Raw genomic sequence first — 23,658 nt, 5'->3', positions numbered from 1 at the left:
CTATAGGAAGCTGCTGGAGGTTGGAACAATAGGGTGTTAGAGAGGGAACGAGATCAATATGAGGAGGACACTTAGGAGAATGGAGTAGGGAGATGGACACAATATGTGTCATGTTTACAGCTGTCCAAGTGCTGTAGCTACCTGAAGAGAAGACTGTTTGTTCTCTTCATAGCTGTTCGCTGTTATTTAAGGCTGTTATTAACCACTTGTTAGTGTCGCTAAATAGGACATTACCAGTAGCTGAAAGGGTATCATCTGAATGGTATGAAACACAAGCAAAAGGTTGATTCACAAACCAACTACCTGTTGTTACTATGTTCCTGTTTTACATAAGCCCTTTAATCATTAATTGATTGTATTTATGGAAGGACAACAAGCAGTAAGGGTGAAGTGAACCATTAAAGAGCTTATTTTATAACATCTTGTCTCACTCTCGTTCTCTCTCGCTTCCAAGGCACCACCATCCCCCAGTTGCTCAACAGCACGTCCAACAACCTGTACCTGAGTTTCAGTTCAGACATTAGTGTGTCTGCTGCAGGCTTCCACCTGGAGTACACAGGTATGTCTATCAGTAGATGGCTGTATGGTGTGTGTGTGTATCTGTATGGACCAACTCAGAGAACAAACGTGCTTGTGTGTGTGTGTGTGCAAAACTGTGACAACAACTCACATTTTTTCTTTCCCTCTCTCCTCAGCCATAGGTCTGGAGTCCTGTGCAGAGCCACAGACCCCCAACTATGGCATCAAGGTTGGAGACCGCTACATGGTTGGAGACGTGGTGCTGTTTCAGTGTGAACAAGGCTACTCTCTGCAGGTAAGAGGGAATTATTTCCATCTCTATCTTTTTCTCCATCTATCTGGATCGATTTCATCTATTCTCTCTGTCTGTTCATCTTAGTAGCTATTTTTAACGTTTTTCTCAGTGTTCTACTGTTCTAAAGCATCTATGAATAAGGCATATGTAACATTATAACATAATACTGTATGTTGGCCTGAAGGGCATTCTAGAGCATGCATTATTTCCCTGTAACGCACAGTATATTTGTACGGTAGAATTCAATTGCTATAGTTCTTACATGTTCTATGTTTGAGCTGCTTTTGAAAGCAAAAGTCGAATTGAAAACATTATTGGAATTGGCATAATTAGATTTTCATAATAGCAAGCTAGGACTGATGGTTTGGTTAGCTAAACTAGCAAGTCTGTTGGTTTGTTTACCAAGGCAACTACTGTTGCTATCTAGTAAACTAGCTAGCTACTTCATGAGATGTTGAACACATTTCTACCTGCAAATGAATACATTTGTAGTGGAATTGTGTTAAATTATAGCCATGGTATAAAAGGGATAATCAACTCGGGGCTCTATGCAGTCTCCATGGAAGGTTAGTTCCACTCCGGTAGCGAGTTGTGGAACACACCTTCCACTTCATTCATTATTTTCCAGAGAACGCATAGCCCCTGTTGAATATCTCTTACATGTATTTTCTTCACCAGGGGAACGCCCATATAACCTGTATGCCAGGACCAGTCCGGAGATGGAACTACCCAGTCCCACTGTGTCTTGGTATGTTGATAACCTTACTGTAACATTATTACGGATGTAGGATCTTAATTTGATCACTCTTTTGTTGCTGAGCAGGAATTACAAACAAACTTGTAGTGTATTTAAAAAGGCTTATATAATTAATTTCAGACTTGATTTGCACCAAACAAAACATTTAACAACCCCTACAAAAATGTCCCTACAAAACTGGCACCAATCCACATAATAATTCACATTTCCTGTTGCTGCAGGATTATTTTCCTGCTTTAGCAAACTGACTCAAATTAGATCCTACATCTGTATGTCTAAACCTCTAATAGAAAATAGAGTTCCTTGACTCTGTGATGTAATGGTGTGACTGTCAATTAGGACTGTATAGAGCAGCGTTTTCCAAACTAGGGGTCATGAGAGAAGCTGAAAATGGGGTTGTGAGAGAAACTCTGACATTTTTTAATTTAAAATCGCGCTTGGTTCATAAAATCGCGCTTGGTTCCAGTAGCCGCTAGATGCAGTTGTAATAAACAGAGTGGTTTCTGTTTTCTTCCTACAAATCTGGATCTATCTTTTGAACGGTTTAAGCTGCAAAATATTATGACCCCATCACTGAAAGATAAGACTCTCAGGAACACGTAGAGTGCATTCGGAAAGTATTCAGACACCTTGACTTTTTCCAAATTTTGTTACGTTAAAGCCTTATTCTAAAATGGATTAAATAAAATTAACATCCTCATCAATCTAAACACAATATCCCATAATGACGAAGCGAAAACAGGTTTTTAGAAATGTTTGCTAATTTATTAGAAATAAAACACTGAAATACCTTATTTACATAAGTATTCAGACCCTTTGCTATGAGACTCAAAATTGCGCTCAGGTACATCCTGTTTCCATTGATCATCCATGAGATGTTTCTACAACTTGATTGGAGTCCACCTGTGGTAAATTCAATTGATTGGACATGATTTGGAAAGGCACACACCTGTCTATATAAGGTCCCACAGTTGACAGTGCATGTCAGAGAATAAACCAAACCATGAGGTCGAAGGAATTGTCCATAGACCCCCGAGACAGGATTGTGTCGAGGCACAGACCTGAGGAAGGGTACCAAAAAATGTCTGCAGCATTGAAGGTCCCCAAGAACACAGTGGACTCCATCATTCTTAAATGGAAGAAGTTTGGAACCACCAAGACTCTTCATAGAGCTGGCCGCCCGGCCAAACTGAGCAATCGGGGGAGAAGGGCCTTGGTCAGGAAGGTGACCAAGAACCCGATGGTCACTCTGGCAGAGCTCCAGAGTTCTTCTGTCGAGATGGGAGAACCTTCCAGAAGGACAACCATCTCTGCAGCACTCCACCAATCAGGCCTTTATGGTAGAGTGGCCAGCCGGAAGCCACTCCTCAGTAAAAGGCACATGACAGCCCGCTTGGAGTTTGCCAAAAGGCACCTAAAGGACTCTCAGACCATGAAAAAACAGATTCTCTGATTTGATGAAACCAAGATTTAACTATTTGGCCTGAATACCAAGCGTCATGTCTGGAGGAAACCTGGTACCATCCCTACGGTGAAGCATGGTGGTGGCAGCATCATGCTGTGGGGATGTTTTTCAGCGGCAGGGACTGGGAGACTAGTCAGGATCGAGGGAAAGATGAACGGAGCAAAGTACAGAGAGATCCTTGATGAAAACCTGCTCCAGAGCGCTCAGGACCTCAGATTGGGGCGAAGGTTCACCTTCTAACAGGACAAGACCCTAAGCACACAGCCAAGACAACGCAGGAGTGGCTTCGGGACAAGTTTCTGAATGTCCTTGAGTGGCCCAGCCAGAGACCGGACTTGAACCCGATCGAACATCTCTGGAGAGACCTGAAAATAGCTGTGCAGGGACTCTCCCCATCCAACCTGACAGAGCTTGAGAGGATCTGCAGAGAAGAATGGGAGAAACTCTTGAAATAAAGGTGTGCCAAGCTTGTAGTGTCATACCCAGGAAGACTTGAGGCTGTAATCGCTGCCAAAGGTGCTTCAACAAAGTACTGAGTAAAGGGTCTGAATACTTATGTAAATGTGATATGTACGTTTCTAAAAACCTGTTTTTGGTTTGTCATTACGGGGTATTTTGTGTAGATTGATGAGGGGGAAAAACGAATCTCATCATGTAGACTAGCCAACCCGCACAGCCTACCCACACTGTATCTGCGATCTGTTGGCTAGATCGCACGCGCCAAGACCGGAGTTGGCACATTTACAGTTTTTGTGACAAAACTATCGGTAGAATTGAAAATATGATGGAAACACATTGAACTTTAGATTTTCATTCGGTACATGAAAATGTAAGTACAAAAAGACATTTTATGTGCACTACGTCATCACGCACTGACTTTTATCCGCAACAAGTCTGTTTGGTGGAAACATATTTGCGTATTTTCTTTATGCGTATTTTAGAATATTCGCATGAAAATCTGTCGCCAATTGGATGGAAACCTAGCTTCTGATGATCTTCTGAACTTACCAATACTTTTTTGATGCATTTCAGTCACTTCAAACCATACTTCCTTCAGATTGAGATACTGTTGAGATTGAGATACTGTCAAAAGTACTGTCAGACTGATTTGTAATAGACTGTCATGGCCCCAGTTAAAAATGTAAACATTGGCCATTGATTACATCCCTTTTTTTTATGGTGAGGTCTCTGAAAAATCTGAACATCAAAATGGGGTCTCGGGCCAAAAGGTTTGGGAACCCCTAGTCTAGAGGCTTGTTACACAGTAGAGAAAGTACAACTTTGATGTTTCCAGAGTTGGCTGTAGTCTCGGAGACAACTGTCATCTAAGGCCAGCTGTATATCCTGACAAAACTAAGTCAATTATTCACAGTTCACCTGCTTACAGACCTTTTTCATGACCTTTTTTAAGCATATTGCAAAAAAGTATTTTAGAAAACAAGAAAGAAAAAAAATCTATCCACGTACAGTAACTCACTGAGACATGATGGATTGAATAGATTTGTTCATAAATGTGAACACTGCATTGTAAACAAAAATAATAAGCCTGATCACGCCAGGGTGGTGCCTTGAGCTTTGAAACGGACACATTTCCCTTTAGTCTCTTGCCAGTCATTGCCCTCTGAGTGAGCCTATTTCACCACAGCAGTTGGACAGCCAAGAAACAGAAAAAACTAACATTTTCTGTTTGTGTTTTTTTGGGGAGTGGGATCTCGGATCTCTCTCCTCACGCTCGATACAGTCTCTTCCTCTGACCTGCTCCACAGTGAGGGGTGTGATGGATATGTTCTGTGACTGGTGTTTTTGATTTGCCAGAAGTTTACATCCCTAACCTCCCACTGAGCCTCCCTGCTGCCACAGATGTTGGAAGGTGATGCGGTACCTGAGGGTTTCCCTTGGGACCCTGGGCCTCAGTGTTAGGACCTCTAAAGTTCAACCGTCGACTGATCAAGGCCACGCTGTTTATCTTTCGGAATCCCTGGTGCTTTGCTTGCTTTCATGTGTTCTGTTTGTCCCATTGGACTCCCCATCCCCTCCCCACGTTCCGGCAGCTTTGAAGGTGCAACTCTCACTAAGGAGTTCCGGCCTCAAGTCCGAACGCCTCTTTATTCACAGTCGACTCAGCTCATCCATAACTTTCAGGTCGGATAGGTTTCAACCGTTCTTTTTTTTGTATTTTTATCTAACATAATTACCTTTTTCTGACACACAATACTTGTAAAGAAGTAAGTGATAATAGCTTTGACTCTCCTAAGTGGTGAACAAAAAAATGTATGCCTCTGTGGAGACACATTTTCTGAAAGACCCCAATGAAGTGTTGTGCTTTTGTATGTTGCTTTATAAAAGCTCTCACACCATAACGAAAGGTATGCAGCTCCTTTGTGCCTTTTAGCACACAAAAGGCTGTTCTTTTCACAGAATAAGATTTACCTCACACTGGCTGAGCCACTGAGAGGGAAAGAGGCTATGCTAATAGCACTACAGAGGGAGTTGATCTGTAGCGCTGATGCTAAAATAGACTCCAGACTGTTCGAATCACAGGCCCATTTCAAGACCTGTCAATAATTTAGTAATCTAGCGGTGGCACCGATACCCATTCATACAGTCTAGAGATGTTTAACCCGAGATTAACCGTTCTGCTTTTAGGACGCTGTAGCTATAAATACAGATAAGAACATGGCATGGTGAAGTTTAAGATTTCTGTCTATGATTGACTAATAAAGTAGTTATTCTACTCTACTATACTCTAATATACTGTACTTTACTGTACTGTACTGTACTCTACTCAACGTTTCTATACTGTACTCTGCTCTGCTCTATTTTACTCTTCTTTCCTTTATCCTGGGATTGTCTCCACAGCCCAGTGTGGTGGCTCCATGACTGATGTCAGCGGTGTCATCCTGAGCCCTGGATTCCCTGGAAACTACCCCAGTGGATTAGACTGCACCTGGACTGTCAAACTACCCACCGGCTTTGGTACGGGAACCCACTGACAGTCATTGTGGCAAAGCACACACACGCACACACTGTTAAACTACCTATCGCTCAACTCACTGCCATCGTGGCCAAGCCACAGTCACACACTGTCATACAAAGAAGTGGATCTCTTGTTATTATTTCAGTGAAAACCCAGCTTGTGGGGAAGTGGTCCTAGATGTAGCAGCAGTGCAGGGAAGTGTCAGACCCATGTTTGTCAGCTGTAGAGATAACTATGCTTGATTTATAGGCCTAATGTGCAGAGACATGGAAAGTGTAACACCAACCGTGATGTAAAGGCAATCCACCAGTCAACCAGAGAGCAGCATCATTGTTTACCTATAGTAGGCTACATAAATAGTATAGGCGATGCTAATGCAATATACATGTGTTAACTCAAGCCGTCGCACAGCGTATCTCTCCACAGATTTCCAATGTATGGTAGTGGCGGTCAGTGCCGTTTAAGATGAGGGAAGATGCTTTTTTTTTAATGAGCATGGCATTATTTCTATTACAGCATGTTGGATGACTGTCATTCATATTCAAGTTTACAACGTAGGTGCACAGGTCGAGAGAATTTTGAGGAATCAAGGTGACAGACAGTGACACATTCAATACCACCTTGCACACTCTTGCCTGCATCTAGCTGATCTAGGGTGTAATCATTAGTCCAACAGTTGCAAATGAGAGTTTCTATTGGACAAATTCAGGTATGTTTATCCCCGTATCATTTCGTTTGCTTCCGTTTAAGAAACATTTTTCATCAGAATCAGTGGAATGAATACACCACTGATCACACGCAAACACAGTTCACTTTCATAGCAGCCATATAAAAACAGCATGATTACTTTGCTCCTTGTATATATAATTCCTTCTCGCAACTATCTATGCACTCTCTTCCTCTCACCTTTTCCCTTCACTTGTGGACTTCAGTGCACAACACATCAGCTGTCTGTGACCAGGCGAAAAAAACATATCATGACCGCTAACCGCTACACACAGCCTACATCATTTTCACCTCATAGTCAACATACTGTAGCTACTAGAAATAATGCGTTAGTAAAGTTGCTACGATCATGCAGTACAATGTACAGTCAGAATGCAGTTTAGCAGTTACACCAGTGGGCCCCGGTGGCAATAAATTAATTAAACCAAAAGCTTACCTTGACTTGGAAGAGGTGCAGTGTTGGAAAGCCATAGCCAGCTAGATATCATAGCATCCCTCTCTGTTTGAGCCAGGTGTTTGAGTAGCTGAAAGTGAATGTAAAAAAATATACAAACAAATATAGCTAGCTCTCTCTCTCTCTCTCTCTCTCTCTCTCTTGCTTCTCATTAAGAAATTAATTTGTTCAAAACTGTTCAACTATTGTCTTTCTCTCTCTTTGAGTCAACTACTCACCACCTTTTATGCACTGCAGTGCTAGCTAGCTGTAGCTTATGCTTTCAGCACTAGATTCATTCTCTGATCTTTTGTTTGGGTGGACAACATTTTGGGTGGTCAGTTGATGCTGCAAGAGCTCTGAAAGTTGTCATAATTACAGTGTAAGTCTATGGAAGGGGGTGAGAACCAAGAGCCTCCTAGGTTTTGTATTGAAGTCAATGTACCCAGAGGAGGACAGAAGCTAGCTGTCCTCTGGCTACACCATGGTGCTGTTGAGGCTACTGTAGACCTTCATTGGAAAACAGTGTGTTTTAATCAATTATTTGGTGACGTGAATATATTTAGTATAGTTTCATCTAAAAATGAATACTTTTTTGTTTCACTATTTTTATTTTTATGAAATTCACTGAGGAGGATGGTCCTCCCCGACCTCCTATGAAGTGTGTCCACTGCTGTATGCATATGTTTGAGTTACATGCATCAGTATATACAGTATATATCTCGACAGCAAGTAATTTTAGCCTGGTTGAATGGATTCAAACGCATGGTGGAATATAAAATGTGTGATTCAATAATCCAGACCCACATGCTTTAGTAAAATCATGGTCTTTATATCATAAACTCACGGTCTGACCAGTATGTTTTTAATCTACCTGTTTATTTTAGGAATCCACCTGCAGTTCCTCAACTTCTCGACGGAGGCCATCCATGACTACCTGGAGATTCGGAGTGGAACTCTGGAGACGGGCACGGTGATTGACAGGTTCAGTGGACCACAGGTCCCCAAGTCCCTGTTCAGCACCACCCACCAGACCAGTTTTTTCTTCCACAGCGACTACTCCCAGAACAAGCCGGGTTTCCAGATCACTTACCAGGGTGAGGATAGAGTTAGTTGTTTAACAAAATATATTATTAAGATATTTTCTGATTTTATTGAACAGATAGATAGAGAGAGGATGACAGTGGGGAAATATGGAGAGAGGTTGTGTCAAAGGGCAGTAGGCCGGATTCGAACCAACGGCGACACCGTAGACTACAGAGGTAGACCAGTAGAATGTGTGGAAGAGGAGAGAACTCCAAAAGGGCTTGTGATTTCACTCAACTCAATTCAATGTAGTTGTATTTGTCATACTCTCGGTCTGGGCAGTCTCTCTTAGTATCCTCGATTTTTACATGATATACAGTTTTATTATTTATATATCAGTTTTCATGATTGTGTAATTTTTTTATATGTATTTTCTGCCAATATTTATCTGAATTATTGACCACTTCCTGATTTCCAGCCTATCAGCTGCAGAGCTGTCCCGACCCTCGTCCTTTTCGTAACGGCATCGTGATTGGCAGTGACTTCAGTGTAGGCCTCACTGTGTCCTTTGAGTGTCTGCCTGGCTACTCCCTCATCGGGGAGGCTTCTCTCACCTGTCTGCACGGAATCAGCCGCAACTGGAACCACCCGGTACCACGCTGTGAAGGTAACTATAGAAATAGGATATCTATGGTGACTACTAGCATATAAATCTAATAGATAGGATCTCTATGGTAACAGATTGATACTGCACCTAGAGAGCGTCTGTGGGCGTTGTGTTGGGGTAACATCACCTGACCTGGCTGTGAATCTCCTCTCCTCTGTAGCTCTGTGTGGGGGTAACATCACCTCCATGAATGGGACCATCTACTCCCCCGGCCACCCCGAGGAGTACCCCAACTTCCAGGACTGTGTGTGGAGCGTAAGGGTTCCTCCTGGGAACGGAATCTACATCAACTTTACTGTGCTCAGCACTGAACCCATATATGACTACATCACTGTGTGGTAAGAACCTACACTCATCTCTCTCTCAGCAACTAAAGTGTTATAGTACACTATACATACATCCACTTCACTGTGCTCAGTACAGAACCCATCTATGACTACAGCACCTTGTGGAAAGAAGAGATTCCCACTCATCTCTCACTCACTCAGCAACTAAGTAGTCTTTTATTTGAATTAATAGATCACTGCATCACTGTGTGGAGAGAAGAGATTTCCACTCACCTCTATCTCCGTAACTAAGTAGTGTTTTAATGTTACATTATAATACATGTACTTGGTAAAGCCTTAACTACTGGCCTCACTGTGTGGTAAGATAACCCACTCACGTCACTTCCTCTCTGTAGTTAACTGTTCATGCACCTTGTTTGGGAAAAGGCTGGAAAGGAAGTTCGCAAAGACAGCTGTTCTTTTTCCTTTCCACTCACCTCTCACTAAGCAACCAAGTAGTGTTTTATTTTACATTGCAATGCTGCCAACTCGCACACATTGGCCGTGAGACACGCATTTCACCCTCTTCTCACACTCACACACCACGCCTTTTATATCTCACGCATTGAAAAGTACTGCTTTTATTTTTGTAATTAGTCAGTGCATTAACTTTTCAACTGTGCTGCAAATCATTTTGAAATCGGAGCATCTGCGCCTGCAATTTAACATCACGAGTGGAACCTCTATCATTGTCCTGTCTTGCCACAGCATTGTGAACCGTGGCACATTGAAGCATATGATTGGTCTAGTTATGTAAGGGATCAAGGGGATTGGATGCACGTTTTAAAGAAACGCCCCTCAAAATTAGAGTGGAGCTGAATGGAGAGACAGAACGTTCTCCGCTGATTTTATAAAACTGTAAAAAGAGCAGCACGATAGCGTTGTTTTATGTACGATGTTGTCAACAAAATTAGTTTGCTGTTACTCCCGTCCCTATTGCAGAATGCAGCCTTTTAACAGCATGTACTAAAGTCGATTTAATCCACACTTGCATTAGTCCCCTCGTTTCGTGATTGGCATTTAGACTGTGACAACGAAAAGGCAGCAGACAGACCTACAGTATGTTTTAGCTGAGAAGTTTGGTAGGGTGACCTGATTTGTAACTATGAAAATCATTTTGTCAATTAGATTGTGATCCCAAAAGTGTACGTTTTATTCTAGAGTGAGAAAAAATAGAAGAAGAATTTGGTTATGTTGTAGGGGCAGATTTATGTAGTCTTCAGGAGATTTTATTATCTATTTACTTTATTTAGTCTGATCAGTGGAACAATTCTCATTTTTAACAATGGGCTAATATATAAGGTAATTAGTGTGCTTGTCAGCAAGAACACTGCTGTTATTCCCCAAACGTACTGTATTATTCTACTTCTTCCCAATTTTGCCAGTGTAATCACATTCACTTAGTGTATTCTGAACACCTGCTCTTTCCATGACATAGACTGACCAGCTGAATCCAGGTGAAAGCTATGATCCCTTATTGATGTCACTTGTTAAATCCACTTCAGTCAGTGTAGATGAAGGGGGTGAGACACGGTTCCTGCAGTCAAATGACCAAATCGCCCTCTAGTGGCCTCATGGGTGGAACGTTATTAATATTTTTCATAATTTCAGAATATATTTTTTTTACATCTAAAAATAATTATTCTGTGATGTATTTAAAGTGTAATATTGGGATGCAAACTATATCTGATATGGTACAGGTGTCTTCTTTTTTAAGCCCATAACCATGTGTGTGAGGTGTATACTTTTGTTTCAAAGTAGATTTGTTTAAGACTACCAAGACACACCACACTTGATTTAGCCTGCTGCAGTAAAAGGTTAAAGAAGGATTTTTAAGCCTTGAAATAATTGATATATGGATTGTGTATGTGTGCCATTCAGAGGGTGAATGGGCAAGACAACAAATGTCAGTGCCTTTGAACGTGGTTTGTTAGTAACGCTGCTGGGGTCTTCACGCTCAGCAGGATGCTAAATTAGTGGAATTATTATTAAGACCTGTTTTGGCAGAAAACTCTGGTATGGTGAAAATATTCCTATTTTGTTATTTATATACTTTAAAGTAAAAAAAAAAGTGTTTTAGTAATTATACAATTGTCGAACAAAACAACTTTGTTTTTGCAGTTCCACGTTCCCCAATGCTCTCCAACCTCTTCTCCAAACTGTTTCTTCTTAATTGGATGCATCCTTTCGGTGGTTACCATAGCGATTGCCTTTCCCACTCTTGGTCAAAGAGAACTTTAACTTCTGGTTGCTCTGCTCTGAGAGAGACCTGTATTTCACCTCTTCACCTCCCTCTACTTTCTCTCCGTCTGGTTTCCTCCATCCCTACTCTACACCCCCCCTCCCTTTCATTAAACATTAATTGACCAATAGGGATGTCACATTCACAGTCATCTATTTAACTTTGAATCTTTCCCTGTGAACTGTGCACCAGGCAATGCAAGTTCTTCAAGTATCCCCATAGATCCAGTCAAAGGCATCTTGATGTTTTAAAGAGAGCGGCTTTCTGAGTAATTGTCTTCCGCAGCACTCTGACACCACTGTTGTGGAGGGGAATGGAGAGAAAGAGAGAAAGGAAGGAGGGGTGGAATAATGAATGGAATGAATGAGTCCGGAGATTAATTCTAATAATTGATGTCCTCCATCCATGCGCACACAAATTATAAGTCCCCCTTTGTTTTAAAAGAATCCATGAGGGTACATTAATTTATTAATGCTTTCAGCATAGCATAGCCACCACTCCACCCACAAGTTTAAATAATGCACTTTCAGCAAAGGTGGAAGTATTATTGATTTTATTATTTTCACACGGCTCTGTCTCCGTCTCAGATAGTATTTATGTTGCTGACTGCGGCGGCCGCTTCAATCTGCGCTGTGAGACGTCATGCTGGCTTGTGGGTTCCCCACATATTATCACGCGCAAACACACACACAAACACACTTGCGCACACACTCACGTATGCACTAATACACACAGACAATCACTCAAGCACTCTCTCTCTCACACACACACACACACTCTCCCTCACATAACTCCCTCACACACTCTCACACAAACACACTCTCTCTCTCACACATTTACATTTTAGTCATTTAGCAGATTATCCAGAGCGACTTACAGTTAGTGCATACATAATTTTTTAATTTTTTTTCATACCCCCCCGTGGGAATCGAACCCACAACCCTGGCGTTGCAAACGCCATGCTCTACCAACTGAGCTACATCCCTGCCGGCCATTCCCTCCCTTACCCTGGACAACGCTGGGCCAATTGTGCGCCGCCCCATGGGTCTCCCGGTCGCGGCCGGCTATGACAGAGCCTCACACACTCACACACACACTCTGCCTAGCTTTCTCTGTCACACTCACACACTCACACATACACACACTCTAACACAAACACACTCTCTCTCTCTCTCTCACACACACACACACACACGCACATGCACACGCACACATCATGCTCCCGGAACATCCCAGGTGTCAGAGATTAGCCAGACTAATAAGACAGCTTCTCTGCTTGTTCATTAGGACCACCCTGACCCAGTGGTGCCCAGAGAGGGGGTCCACTGAGCACCAATAGACAGACCCCCTCTCCTCTTCACACGCTTCTTTAGCTTGTACTGCTCTCTGGCTGCCAGGATCACAGAGATGTAACCCTCCTGCTGCCTCTGTCTCTTAATTGGGTAGATAGTTTGATATCTGGGTACCTTTTTGTATTTTAAAACCCAGTCTCAGTAATGGGGACACTTAGGGTGTGGCTTCTCCAAAACTGAAGTTTAAAAAGCTGTATTAAAAGACATGGCATCATCTAATGTTTCTTTCTGGAAGGATTACTGTTCTTTCTGGAAGGATGGGTGACAGTACCAGTCAAAAGTTTAAATCCATTATTAAGAAATGGAAAGAATATGGCACCACAACAAACCTGCCAAGAGAGGGCCACCCACCAAAACTCACGGACCAGGCAAGGAGGGCATTGATCAGAGAGGCAACAGAGACCAAAGATAACCCTGAAGGAGCTGCAAAGCTCCACAGCGGAGATTGGAGTATCTGTCCATAGGACCACTTTAAGCCGTACACTCCACAGAGCTGGGCTTTACGGAAGAGTGGCCAGAAAAAAGCCATTGCTTAAAGAAAAAAATAAGCAAACACGTGTGGTGTTCACCAAAAGGCATGTGGGAGGTACTCTTGTCAGATGAGACTAAAATTGAGGTTTTTGGCCATCAAGGAAAACACTATGTCTGGCGCAAACCCAACACCTCTCATCACCCCGAGAACATCATCCCCACAGTGAAGCATGGTGGTGGCATCATCATGCTGTGGGGATGTTTTTAATTGGCAGGGACTGGGAAACTGGTCAGAATTGAAGGAATGATGGATGGTGCTAAATACAGGGAAATTCTTGAGGGAAACCTGTTTCAGTCTTCCAGAGATTTGAGACTGGGACGGAGGTTCACCTTCCAGCAGGACAATGACCCTAAGCATACTGCTAAAGCAACACTCAAGTTGTTTAAGGGGAAACATTTACATGTCTTGGAATGGCCTAGTCAAAGCCCAGACCTCAATCCAATTGAGAATCTGTGGTATGACTTAAAGATTGCTGTACACCAGCGGAACCCATCCAACTTGAAGGAGCTGGAGCAGTTTTGCCTTGAAGAATGGGCAAAATCCCAGTGGCTAGATGTGCCAAGCTTATAGAGACATACCCCAAGAGACTTGCAGCTGTAATTGCTGCAAAAGGTGGCTCTACAAAATATTGACTTTGGGGGGCTGAATAGTTATGCACGCTCAAATCCCAAAAAATCTATTTTAGTTCCAGGTTGTAAGGCAAAAAAATAGGAAAAATGCCAAGGGGGGTGAATACTTTCGCAAGCCACTGTGTGTGTGTGTGTATATATATATATATATATATATATATATATATATATATATATATATATATATATATATATATATATTCATTTTAGTTTTTTGATCACAAGTTCATACATGGGTACATACAGTATGTTGGTAAATAAATAGGCATGATGTGTTAATTTCAATGATATACAGTTAGTAGCTACAGCAATACAGTTTGTAGCTACAGCAATAGTTTCTTTTTATTTCTTTTTTTTTTCATGTATTTTTTTTAGGGGGTAGATCAGCTTTAATATTTCAGATAGATTGTAACTTCCATCAATGTAATTGTCTGCATCACTTCCAATCCCCCATATGTTTTTTTCTCGCAAAATATATATATATATATATATATATATATATATATATATATATATATATATATATATATATATATATATACTGTATATATATATTCTCATGGGGGGCCAGTATGAAAAATGTATGCACTCACTAATTGTAAGTCGCTCTGGATAAGAGCGTCTGCTAAATGACTTAAATGTAAATGTAAATGTAAATATATATATATATATATATATATATATATATATATATATATATATATATATATATATATATATACATATATACAGTTAGTAGCTACAGAAATATGGCTGAACATTGATGCTGGATGCCTGATGTCAGTGATTGAATGGGCTGCTCTCTACATTGACGTGGGAAAATGTGCAGAGAAGCAGACAGCAATAGATTTCCAATTGGCTCCTTTCAAAGCTATGTCTGTGTTGGTCAATGTATTGTCTTCATTTTCTACTGACAATGTCCAACACTTGCCCATGGACAGGGATTTGTCATTGATCATTTAGTGTGTGTGTCTCTGTCTGTCTGTCTGTGTGTGTGTGTGTGTGTGTGTGTGTGTGTGTGTGTGTGTGTGTGTGTGTGTGTGTGTGTGTCTGTCTCTGTCTCTGTCTCTGTCTCTGTCTCTGTCTCTGTCTCTGTCTCTGTCTCTGTCTCTGTCTCTGTCTCTGTCTCTGTCTCTGTCACAGGGATGGTCCGGACCAGAGCTCCCCCCAGATCGGTCAGTTCAGTGGGAACACAGCGCTGGAGTCAGTCTACAGCACGTCCAACCATATCCTCATTAAGTTCCATAGCGACTTCAGCGGCAGCGGATTCTTCGTGCTCAGTTACCATGGTGAGCACTTCATCTGAGAGATGGGCGGGGAGAGAGAGAGAAACATAAAGGACAATACAGAGAGAAAGATGGAGAACGAAGGAGATAGGGAAGGAGGAGAGAGAGGGAGTGAGAGGTAGATAAAGAAGCGAGAGAAAAGGGAAGTGAGAGAAATAGAGAGAGCTCAATGGCCTGATAGGCAGCAGAGTGAAGCTGCTAGTCCTCCTCTTCCGCTACCTTCTCGTCCTCTTCCTCCTCCTCCTCCTACTCCTCCTCCTCCTCTTCCTCTGCTTCCTCCTCCACTTCCTCTTCCTCCTCTTCCTCTTCCTCCTCTTCCTCATCTTCCTCCTCCTCCTCCTCTTCCTCTTCCTCCTCCTCTTCCGCTACCTTCTCGTCCTCTTCCTCCTCTTCCTCTTCCTCCTCTTCCTCCTCCACCTCCTCCTCCTCATGCACCCTGCCTGCCTTAGGCCTCTGACACGCATGGCAGCCAGTACTCATTATTGGCACAGCTCATTTTCATAGTCAATTAAATCCTGACTTATTGCACTTCGATGCCTCTCTCCCATCTGACAATGATAAATCAGTGAAGGTTCGTGGCTCTATACACATCGATTATTGACTACAGGCTGCACTCTGAGCAATGAGCACTCGACCAAATATAGTTTTTCTGTACTGCCATCCAGACACATACTGTTTAATGTATAAACACTGCTGAGCCAAACCAAGCCAATAATAGTAATAATAATAAGCTGAGCTGTACTGGGCAGGCCTGGTTACACATCCATCATAGTTGCTGGAACAGGGCTGGAAAGGAGAATGTGAAAAGGAACTATCCGAGCCAGCACTGTATGTCTGATTGGCCCTATAGTGTAAATCAATTATCTATAAAAAGATATTCCCCAGCCAGCTCATTCCGGTTCAGGTCGGCCTTATAGTGTAAATCAGGCATTCCAGTTCTCTATAAAGCTGGTGCTGGTTTACAGTAGCCTCTCTCTGTGGAATGACCGATTCTACACAAGGCTGCTCTTACACTGATTGTTGACACGGTGCTACTGGAATAAACAGACTAATCAGCCCAATAGCAAGGCCCTGTTATTCTGCTACAGACAGCACTTATGAAATAACTACAAGTGCTTATCGATCGTGGCCTGTATCAAACGTCTCTCCCTGTTAACCAGTCTGTCTCAATTGCGGACGGTGTGGTGGCTTAAAAGGTACTCCAATCACTTTACTGTAACAGTTGAGGTGCTTAACTGTCACTTTAGTTTCAGCTCTGCCCAAATGGATTATGGGTAAACTATAGGCTTTGAGTTTGATACAGTATGGATTGACAAGCCACAGTCGGTGTTGGTTGATGACAGTTATTAAAGGATGTTTAATTTGTCGGTCTAATGTTCAAAAGGTAATGGATAACTATTTGATTAATCATAGCTCAATCGTGCAATTATTATAATTATTATTCATCTGTACTTCGATCCCTGTAGTCTAATAAAGAAATCCCCAACCACCTATCTGGTCTGCTGCTCCTAGTTGAATGTACTAGACTAGAGAGAATGAGCAGCAATGTTTCTCTATATTTACTTGGATTTGGCATGGGAATTACTCTGCTTCTGTAATGAGTTTAGCTTTGATTTATTTTAAAAGAGCCACGAGTTAGAGATACAATTTTATTTCCCCTTAGTGAACACTCTGCTTTGCTGTGAATTAACCAAGATTTATATAACGCTTAGTATTAGTAAAATATATTAATTTAGTGTATTAGAATGTCCTCAACTGTCAAGTAATCAGATTATAGTCTGCAGCCGGTTTATTCATGTAGTTTGCGGTCTAGAATTTCAAAAAAAAATGTTTTCATTTTGGTCACATCAAAGATTGGCCGGGGGTAAATAGATAGATGGAATATGATTATCTCTCTGAATAAGCTTCAACAAGCAAAATGGAAAACTGTCCCTTTTTCCAATTCTGTTATGAGACGGTTTAAGTTGATAAGTTGCATAGTTATTCAGGACATTATGCAGACATCATGATTTGATGACTCAATTCCCGGAGCCCAGTAGTTTTGACCGGTGATTATCTTCATCGTTCACAGTAACCATGTTTCCATCCACAGTTTTTATGCAAGTAAAGTCAAACCGTATTTAAAAAATCACGACAGTTGTGATGGAAACAGGAAGTTTCGGTACAATTTGATAAATGCAGACAGATAATTTGTCTGTTCGACATGGCGGACTCTTTTTGTGTCTGTAAAATGTATTATGCGAGAAATGGCGGTGGAAACGCCTTTATGCGCAAATATAAATATAATAACCATCATATCGAAGCAAACTTGGAGTCACGTGATTATATGGTGTGTGGTCCTCCTACTACGACTCGGGAAAGCATGCAGTTTATAAAGCTACAAATGCTTCATGCTCCTTTCCAATAAATATTGAGGGTCTTATTCTGGTGACATTATGATCGATGCTTGACTGCCGTTTGACAAATACAAATATTCTTTCTCTTATCCATAATAATCTCACCAAGTAAACTAGCCTAGAACCCTTTCTACAGAGGGTTCTACATGAAACCCAAAAGGGTTCTCCCATGGGAACAGCCGAAGAACCCTTTTGGAACCCTTTTTTCTAAGAGTGTATCAGTGTGAAATGTAGTCTCTCATGGGGACACAGAAAGTAGCTATCAGTGTCATTGACTATTCATAGCTTTCACTTAAATTGCCAATACACACAGACACACGCACACATATTCTCCAACTTCACAGTCACACACACACAACCCCCTCACCCCCTAACACCCACCCATTCCAAAGGAATCTTATTAATCAGCTAGCACATTGAACAGGAGTCACATGGTAAGTGGCTCTCGCTACTTAATTAGTTTTATTCTAGCGTCCAGTATCGTCTGGAGCCAAAGCTCCTGCTCTTTACTAAGTGGCTCTCCCGAGTGGCGCAGCGGTCTAAGGCACTGCATCACAGTGCTAGAGGTGTCACTACAAACCCTGGTTTGATTCCTGGCTGTATCACAATCCGGCCGTGATTGGGAGTCCCACAATTGGCCCAGAGTCGTTTGGCTGGGGTAGGTCGTCATTGTAAATAAGAATTTGTTTTTAACTGACTTGCCTAGTTAAATAAAGGTTAAATTAAAAATCAAAATTAAAATATTACACAAAGCTGGCTTCCTCTCCTCTGTCTACTATGTCAACTGGGCTGTATTCATTAGTGCACACAGTAGCAAACCATATCAAGAGTTTCTTATTGGACAAATAAAGGTCCCTCCCCGTTTCGTCCTTTTGGCTTCCGTTTGTTTCCCAGTGAATACATCCCTGTTCATGCCTGGGAGAAGAAGAAGTAGAACTATCTATCAGACTTGGGTTCAAATACTATTTGAAATCTTTCACATACATTGAGTGTTTGCTTTAGCCTGTCTGGAGAGCCAGGTGGGCGGGGTTTGTATTTTTGAGATGTCGGTGCCTGGTTGTGCCAGGGATAGGGATTGGTACAAATAGCCCACTGTGTTATTCCTGATAATTAATGCACAGTGAAACAGTTCCCACAATCAACGAATGTTAATGGTGCTTCAGCCTGTCTATATATACGGGAAGAGAGAGGGAGAGACTAGAGCCAGGCGGTGATTCCCTATATAGTGATTCCCTACATACAGTTGGCGCTACTTTTGATCAGAGCCCTATGGGGAATAGGGTACCATTTGAAGCGCAGACCAGTTGAGGAATGCTCTAGCTAGCTCCATTATTTTATAGGATTAGCCTACCCATTGTATTTTTAGCAGCATGCTACACTTTCAATGTATTTGGTGCGTGATAGATGACCTTAATATATTACTCAGTAGTTTGTTATGATGAATGATCAGTGACTGATTTTGATTTGTGTTGGCATGACACTGCAAGGTAGCTGGGTTTTTTAATTTTAATTTTATTTCACCTTTATTTAACCAGGTAAGCCTGTTGAGAACAAGTTCTCATTTACAACTGCAACCTGGCCAAGATAAAGCAAAGCAGTGCGATAAAAACAACAACACAGAGTTACATATGGGGTAAAACAAAACATAAAGTCAAAAAGTACAACAGAAAATATATATACAGTGTGTGCAAATGTAGCAAGTTATGGAGGTAAGGCAATGAATAGGCTATAGGGCAAAATAATTACAATTAGTATTAACACTGGAATGATAGATGTGCAAGAGACTATGTGCAAATAGAGATACTGCGGTGCAAATGAGCAAAATAAATAACAATATAGGGATGAGGTAGTTGGGTGGGCTAATTTCAGATGGGCTGTGTACAGGTGCAGTGATCGGTAAGGTGCTCTGACAACTGATGCTTAAAGTTAGTGAGGGAGATAAGAGTCTCCAGCAATTCGTTCCAGTCATTGGCAGCAGAGAACTGGAAGGAATGGCGGCCAAAGGAGGTGTTGGCTTTGGGGAAGACCAGTGAGATATACCTGCTTGAGCGCATACAACGGGTGGGTGTTGCTATGGTGACCAATTAGCTAAGATAAGGTGGGGATTTGCCTAGCAGTGATTTTTAGATGGCCTGGAGCCAGTGGGTTTGACGACGAACATGTAATGAGGACCAGCCAACAAGAGCGTACAGGTCACAGTGGTGGGTAGTGTATGGGGCTTTGGAGACAAAACGGATGGCACTGTGATAGACTACATCCAATTTGCTGAGTAGAGTGTTGGAGGCTATTTTGTAAATGACATCGCCGAAGTCAAGGATCGGTAGGATAGTGAGTTTTACGAGGGCATGTTTGGCAGCATGAGTGAAGGAGGCTTTGTTGCGAAATAGGAAGCCGATTCTGGATTTAACTTTGGATTGGAGATTCTTAATTTGAGTCTGGAAGGAGAGTTTACAGTCTAACCAGACACCTAGGTATTTGTAGTTGTCCACATACTCTAGGTCAGATCCGTCGAGAGTAGTGATTCTAGTCGGGTGGGCGGGTGCCAGCAGCGTTCGATTGAAGAGCATGCATTTAGTTTTACTAGTGTTTAAGAGCAGTTGGAGGCTACTGAAGGAGTGTTGTATGGCATTGAAGCTCGTTTGGAGGTTTGTTAACACAGTGTCCAATGAAGGGCCAGATGTATACAAAATGATGTCGTCTGTGTAGAGGTGGATCTGAGAGTCACCAGCAGCAAGAGCGACATCATTGATATACACGGAGAAAAGAGTCGGCCCAAGAATTGAACCCTGTGGCACCACCATAGAAACTGCCATAGGTCCAGACAACAGGCCCTCCGATTTGACACATTGAACTCTATCTGAGAAGTAGTTGGTGAACCAGGCGAGGCAGTCATTTGAAAAACCAAGGCTATTTAGTCTGACAATAAGAATGCGGTGGTTGACAGAGTCGAAAGCCTTGGCCAGGTCGATGAAGACGGCTGCACAGTACTGTCTATTATCGATTGCGGTTATAATATCGTTTAGGACCTTGAGCGTGGCTGAAGTGCACCCATGACCAGCTTGGAAACCGGATTGCATAGCGGAGAAGGTACGGTGGGATTCGAAATGGTCGGTGATCTGTTTGTTAACTTGGCTTTCAAAAACTTTCGAAAGGCAGGGCAGGATGGATATACGTCTGTAACAGTTTGGATCTAGAGTGTCACCCCCTTTGAAGAGGGGGATGACCGCGGCAGCTTTCCAATCTCTGGGGATCTCAGACGTAATAGGGGTTGCGACAATTTCGGCGGCTAGTTTTAGAGAGAAAGGGTCCAGATTGTCTAGCCCAGCTGATTTGTAGGGGTCCAGATTGTGCAGCTCTTTCAGAACATCAGCTGTCTGAATTTGTGTGAAGGAGAAGCGGGGGGGGCATGGGCAAGTTGCAGCGGAGGGTGCAGAGCTGGTGGCCGGGGTAGTGGTAGCCAGGTGGAACGCATGGCCAGCAATAGCAAAATGCTTGTTGAAATTCTCGATTATTGTAGATTTATCGGTGGTGATAGTGTTTCCTAGCCTCAGTGCAGTGGGTGTGGTCTGGCTCTGCAGTCCTGAAAGATGTTGGCTGTAAGATTCAATGGTAATACGGTAATATTTCCCCTTGCCTTGATAATATTTCCCCTTACCTTATTTATTCCCGTCATTAGCAGCGATTCTTCAGATTGTGTGTGTGTGTCTGTGTGTGTGTCTGTGTGTGTGTGTGTGTGTGTGTGTGTGTGTGTGTGTGTGTGTGTGTGTGTGTGTGTGAGTGAGTGTGTGTGGGGTGATGTGCTTTACATTACTGTTGAGTTTAGCAGATACTCACGCTCAAACCATCAAAAGGAATAACCAATAATTATTCATTTAATTCCATGTTTGATAGTGCCAGTGCAGTAAGTGCTTAGCAAAAAAAGAACATTACTACTGTTACATTACTGTTGAAATGTTCCTTACACCTTTTTTTCTTCCTTCTTCTTCTTCCTTCTTCCTCCTTCTTCCTCTTTCTTCCTCCTTCTTCCTCCTTCTTCCTCCTTCTTCCTGCTTCTTCCTCCTCCTTCATGCTTCTTCCTCCTTCCTGCTTCTTCCTTCTCCTCCTTCTTCCTGCTTCTTCCTCCTTCTTCCTGCTTCTTCCTCCTTCTTCCTTCTTCTTCCTCCTTCTTCCTCCTTCTTCTTCCTCCTTCTTCCTCCTCCTTCCTCTTCTAGCGTACCAACTGAGGATCTGCCAAGCGCCCCCTGAGGTCGCCAACGCTGATATCCTCATGGAGGACGGGGAGCTTGAAATAGGTAACGCGTCCAATATTCTCCCTTTTTCGAATGGATCGTTTTGGGAGAGATTGGACGTCCTCACCACTCTTCATACTTAGGACCAGGAGGTTTTCCTAACCACCTGACCTGACCAGGAACAACTCTGGTGTTGTTAGTTATAACTATGACCTGGAGTTTTTCCTGGTGGTCCTCTGTAGCTCAATTGGTAGAGCATGGCGCTTGTAACGTTAGGGTAGTGGGTTCGATCCCCGGGACCACCCATACGTAAAAATGTATGCACACATGTCTGTAAGTCGCTTTGGATAAAAGCGTCTGCTAAATGGCATATTATTATTATAGATCACGTTGTCAAGAATACTCCTGGGCCTGTATTCATAAAGTGTCTCAGAGTGTCTCGATTCAATCTGTGTCGCTGAAGCGTGTGATCGAAATGTAAATTCAAAGATTTAGCCGACGTATGCAGCTTTTAATGTAGATGCAGTCTCCGCTAACACGCAACATTACATTTAAATTTCAATCACGCTGTAACATTGAACTTCAGTGATGCAGATTGAATCGAGCCCCTAATCGAGGATCAGTTTAGCATTTTAGCTCATAATGAATAAAGATCATATGGACGGGGGGGAATCTGATCCTAGATCAGCTACTCCTACTCTGAGATGCTTTGTGAGTATGGCCTTGCTTCATCCGCTGAAACTAGGAAACTGAAACCCTTACACCAGTGCCATGTCTCTGTGTTTCACAACATCCCCCATGTCAGTCTCACCTCTGGTACAGTAAACATGCTGATGTAGAATGTTCGCAGAGAATATTGATCATGGCTTAGAGAAGAGAGGGCAAGCCTCCTCCTGTATGTGTGACCCCCACTAATACCATGGATGGACTCACACACGCACACACGCACACACACACACACACACACACGCACACAGACACACACACTCACAGACTCACAGACACCGTGCTAGGACACACACATGCATGCACGCACGCGGACGCACACACCCTGCTAGACACACAGGGTTATTTCTGCTGTGCCGTGGTATCAATGGTGAGTTAGCAACTAGCTCTGTGATTGGTGGGTATCAATGAGTGAGTTAGCAACTAGATCTGTGACTGGTGGGTGTGAAAGTGGGTGATCACAGTGGCTGAGATGGATTCACCTTGCCCGGTAACATGGCCCAAAGGCTGTCGTGTGTGTGTGTGTGTGCTGTAGTAGCCCTGTATGGAATACTAAGACCACTATCATCCATCATCATCTGTAACATGGCCCTCTGCTACTTTTTAAAGATATCAGATGGCTTCTAAAAAGACTAGAATGTTACAGTAGATGATGGTGATGATGGTGATGATGATGATCTCCAACACCATTTATTCTTGGTTATCTGTGTTCCATTGCACTAACATTAGTACTACTGCAATACTTATGCTTCAGGGACCATGGTTTATTTTGCATTATAAACTGGGTGGTTCGAGCCCTGAATGCTGATTGTCTGAAAGCCGTGGTATATCACGGGTATGACAAAACATTTATTTTTACTACTCTAATTACGTTGGTAACCAGTTTATAATAGCAATAAGGCACCTCGGGGGTTCGTGTTATATGGCCAATATACCACAGCTAAGGGCTGTATCCAGGCATTCCGCGTTACGTCGTCCCTAAGAACATCCCTTAGCCGTGGTATATTGACCATATACCACACCACCTCAGGCCTTATTGCTTAATTATAAACTGGGTGGTTCGACCCCTGAATGC

At 42.5% G+C, this 23,658-nt stretch overlaps 1 protein-coding gene across 1 annotated transcript in view; it reads left to right on the top strand.

The window, feature by feature from the left end:
* The window catches only part of LOC121571845 (CUB and sushi domain-containing protein 3-like), a 558,910-nt gene that overhangs the window by 424,003 nt on the left and 111,249 nt on the right, over positions 1–23,658 (top strand). Inside the window, exons 37-45 of the mRNA XM_041883584.2 lie at positions 455–559; positions 696–814; positions 1,493–1,562; positions 5,896–6,012; positions 8,060–8,269; positions 8,677–8,865; positions 9,026–9,203; positions 15,090–15,235; positions 21,840–21,920. Of these exons, the coding sequence (XP_041739518.2) occupies positions 455–559; positions 696–814; positions 1,493–1,562; positions 5,896–6,012; positions 8,060–8,269; positions 8,677–8,865; positions 9,026–9,203; positions 15,090–15,235; positions 21,840–21,920 (1,215 nt within the window). The remainder of the gene's footprint in view (positions 1–454; positions 560–695; positions 815–1,492; positions 1,563–5,895; positions 6,013–8,059; positions 8,270–8,676; positions 8,866–9,025; positions 9,204–15,089; positions 15,236–21,839; positions 21,921–23,658) is intronic.

Source organism: Coregonus clupeaformis, chromosome 8 (genome assembly GCF_020615455.1).
Source record: "Coregonus clupeaformis isolate EN_2021a chromosome 8, ASM2061545v1, whole genome shotgun sequence".
Lineage (NCBI taxonomy): Eukaryota > Metazoa > Chordata > Actinopteri > Salmoniformes > Salmonidae > Coregonus > Coregonus clupeaformis.
Note: the sequence above shows the minus strand (reverse complement) of the source record. Positions and strands in the feature narration are given on the sequence as shown.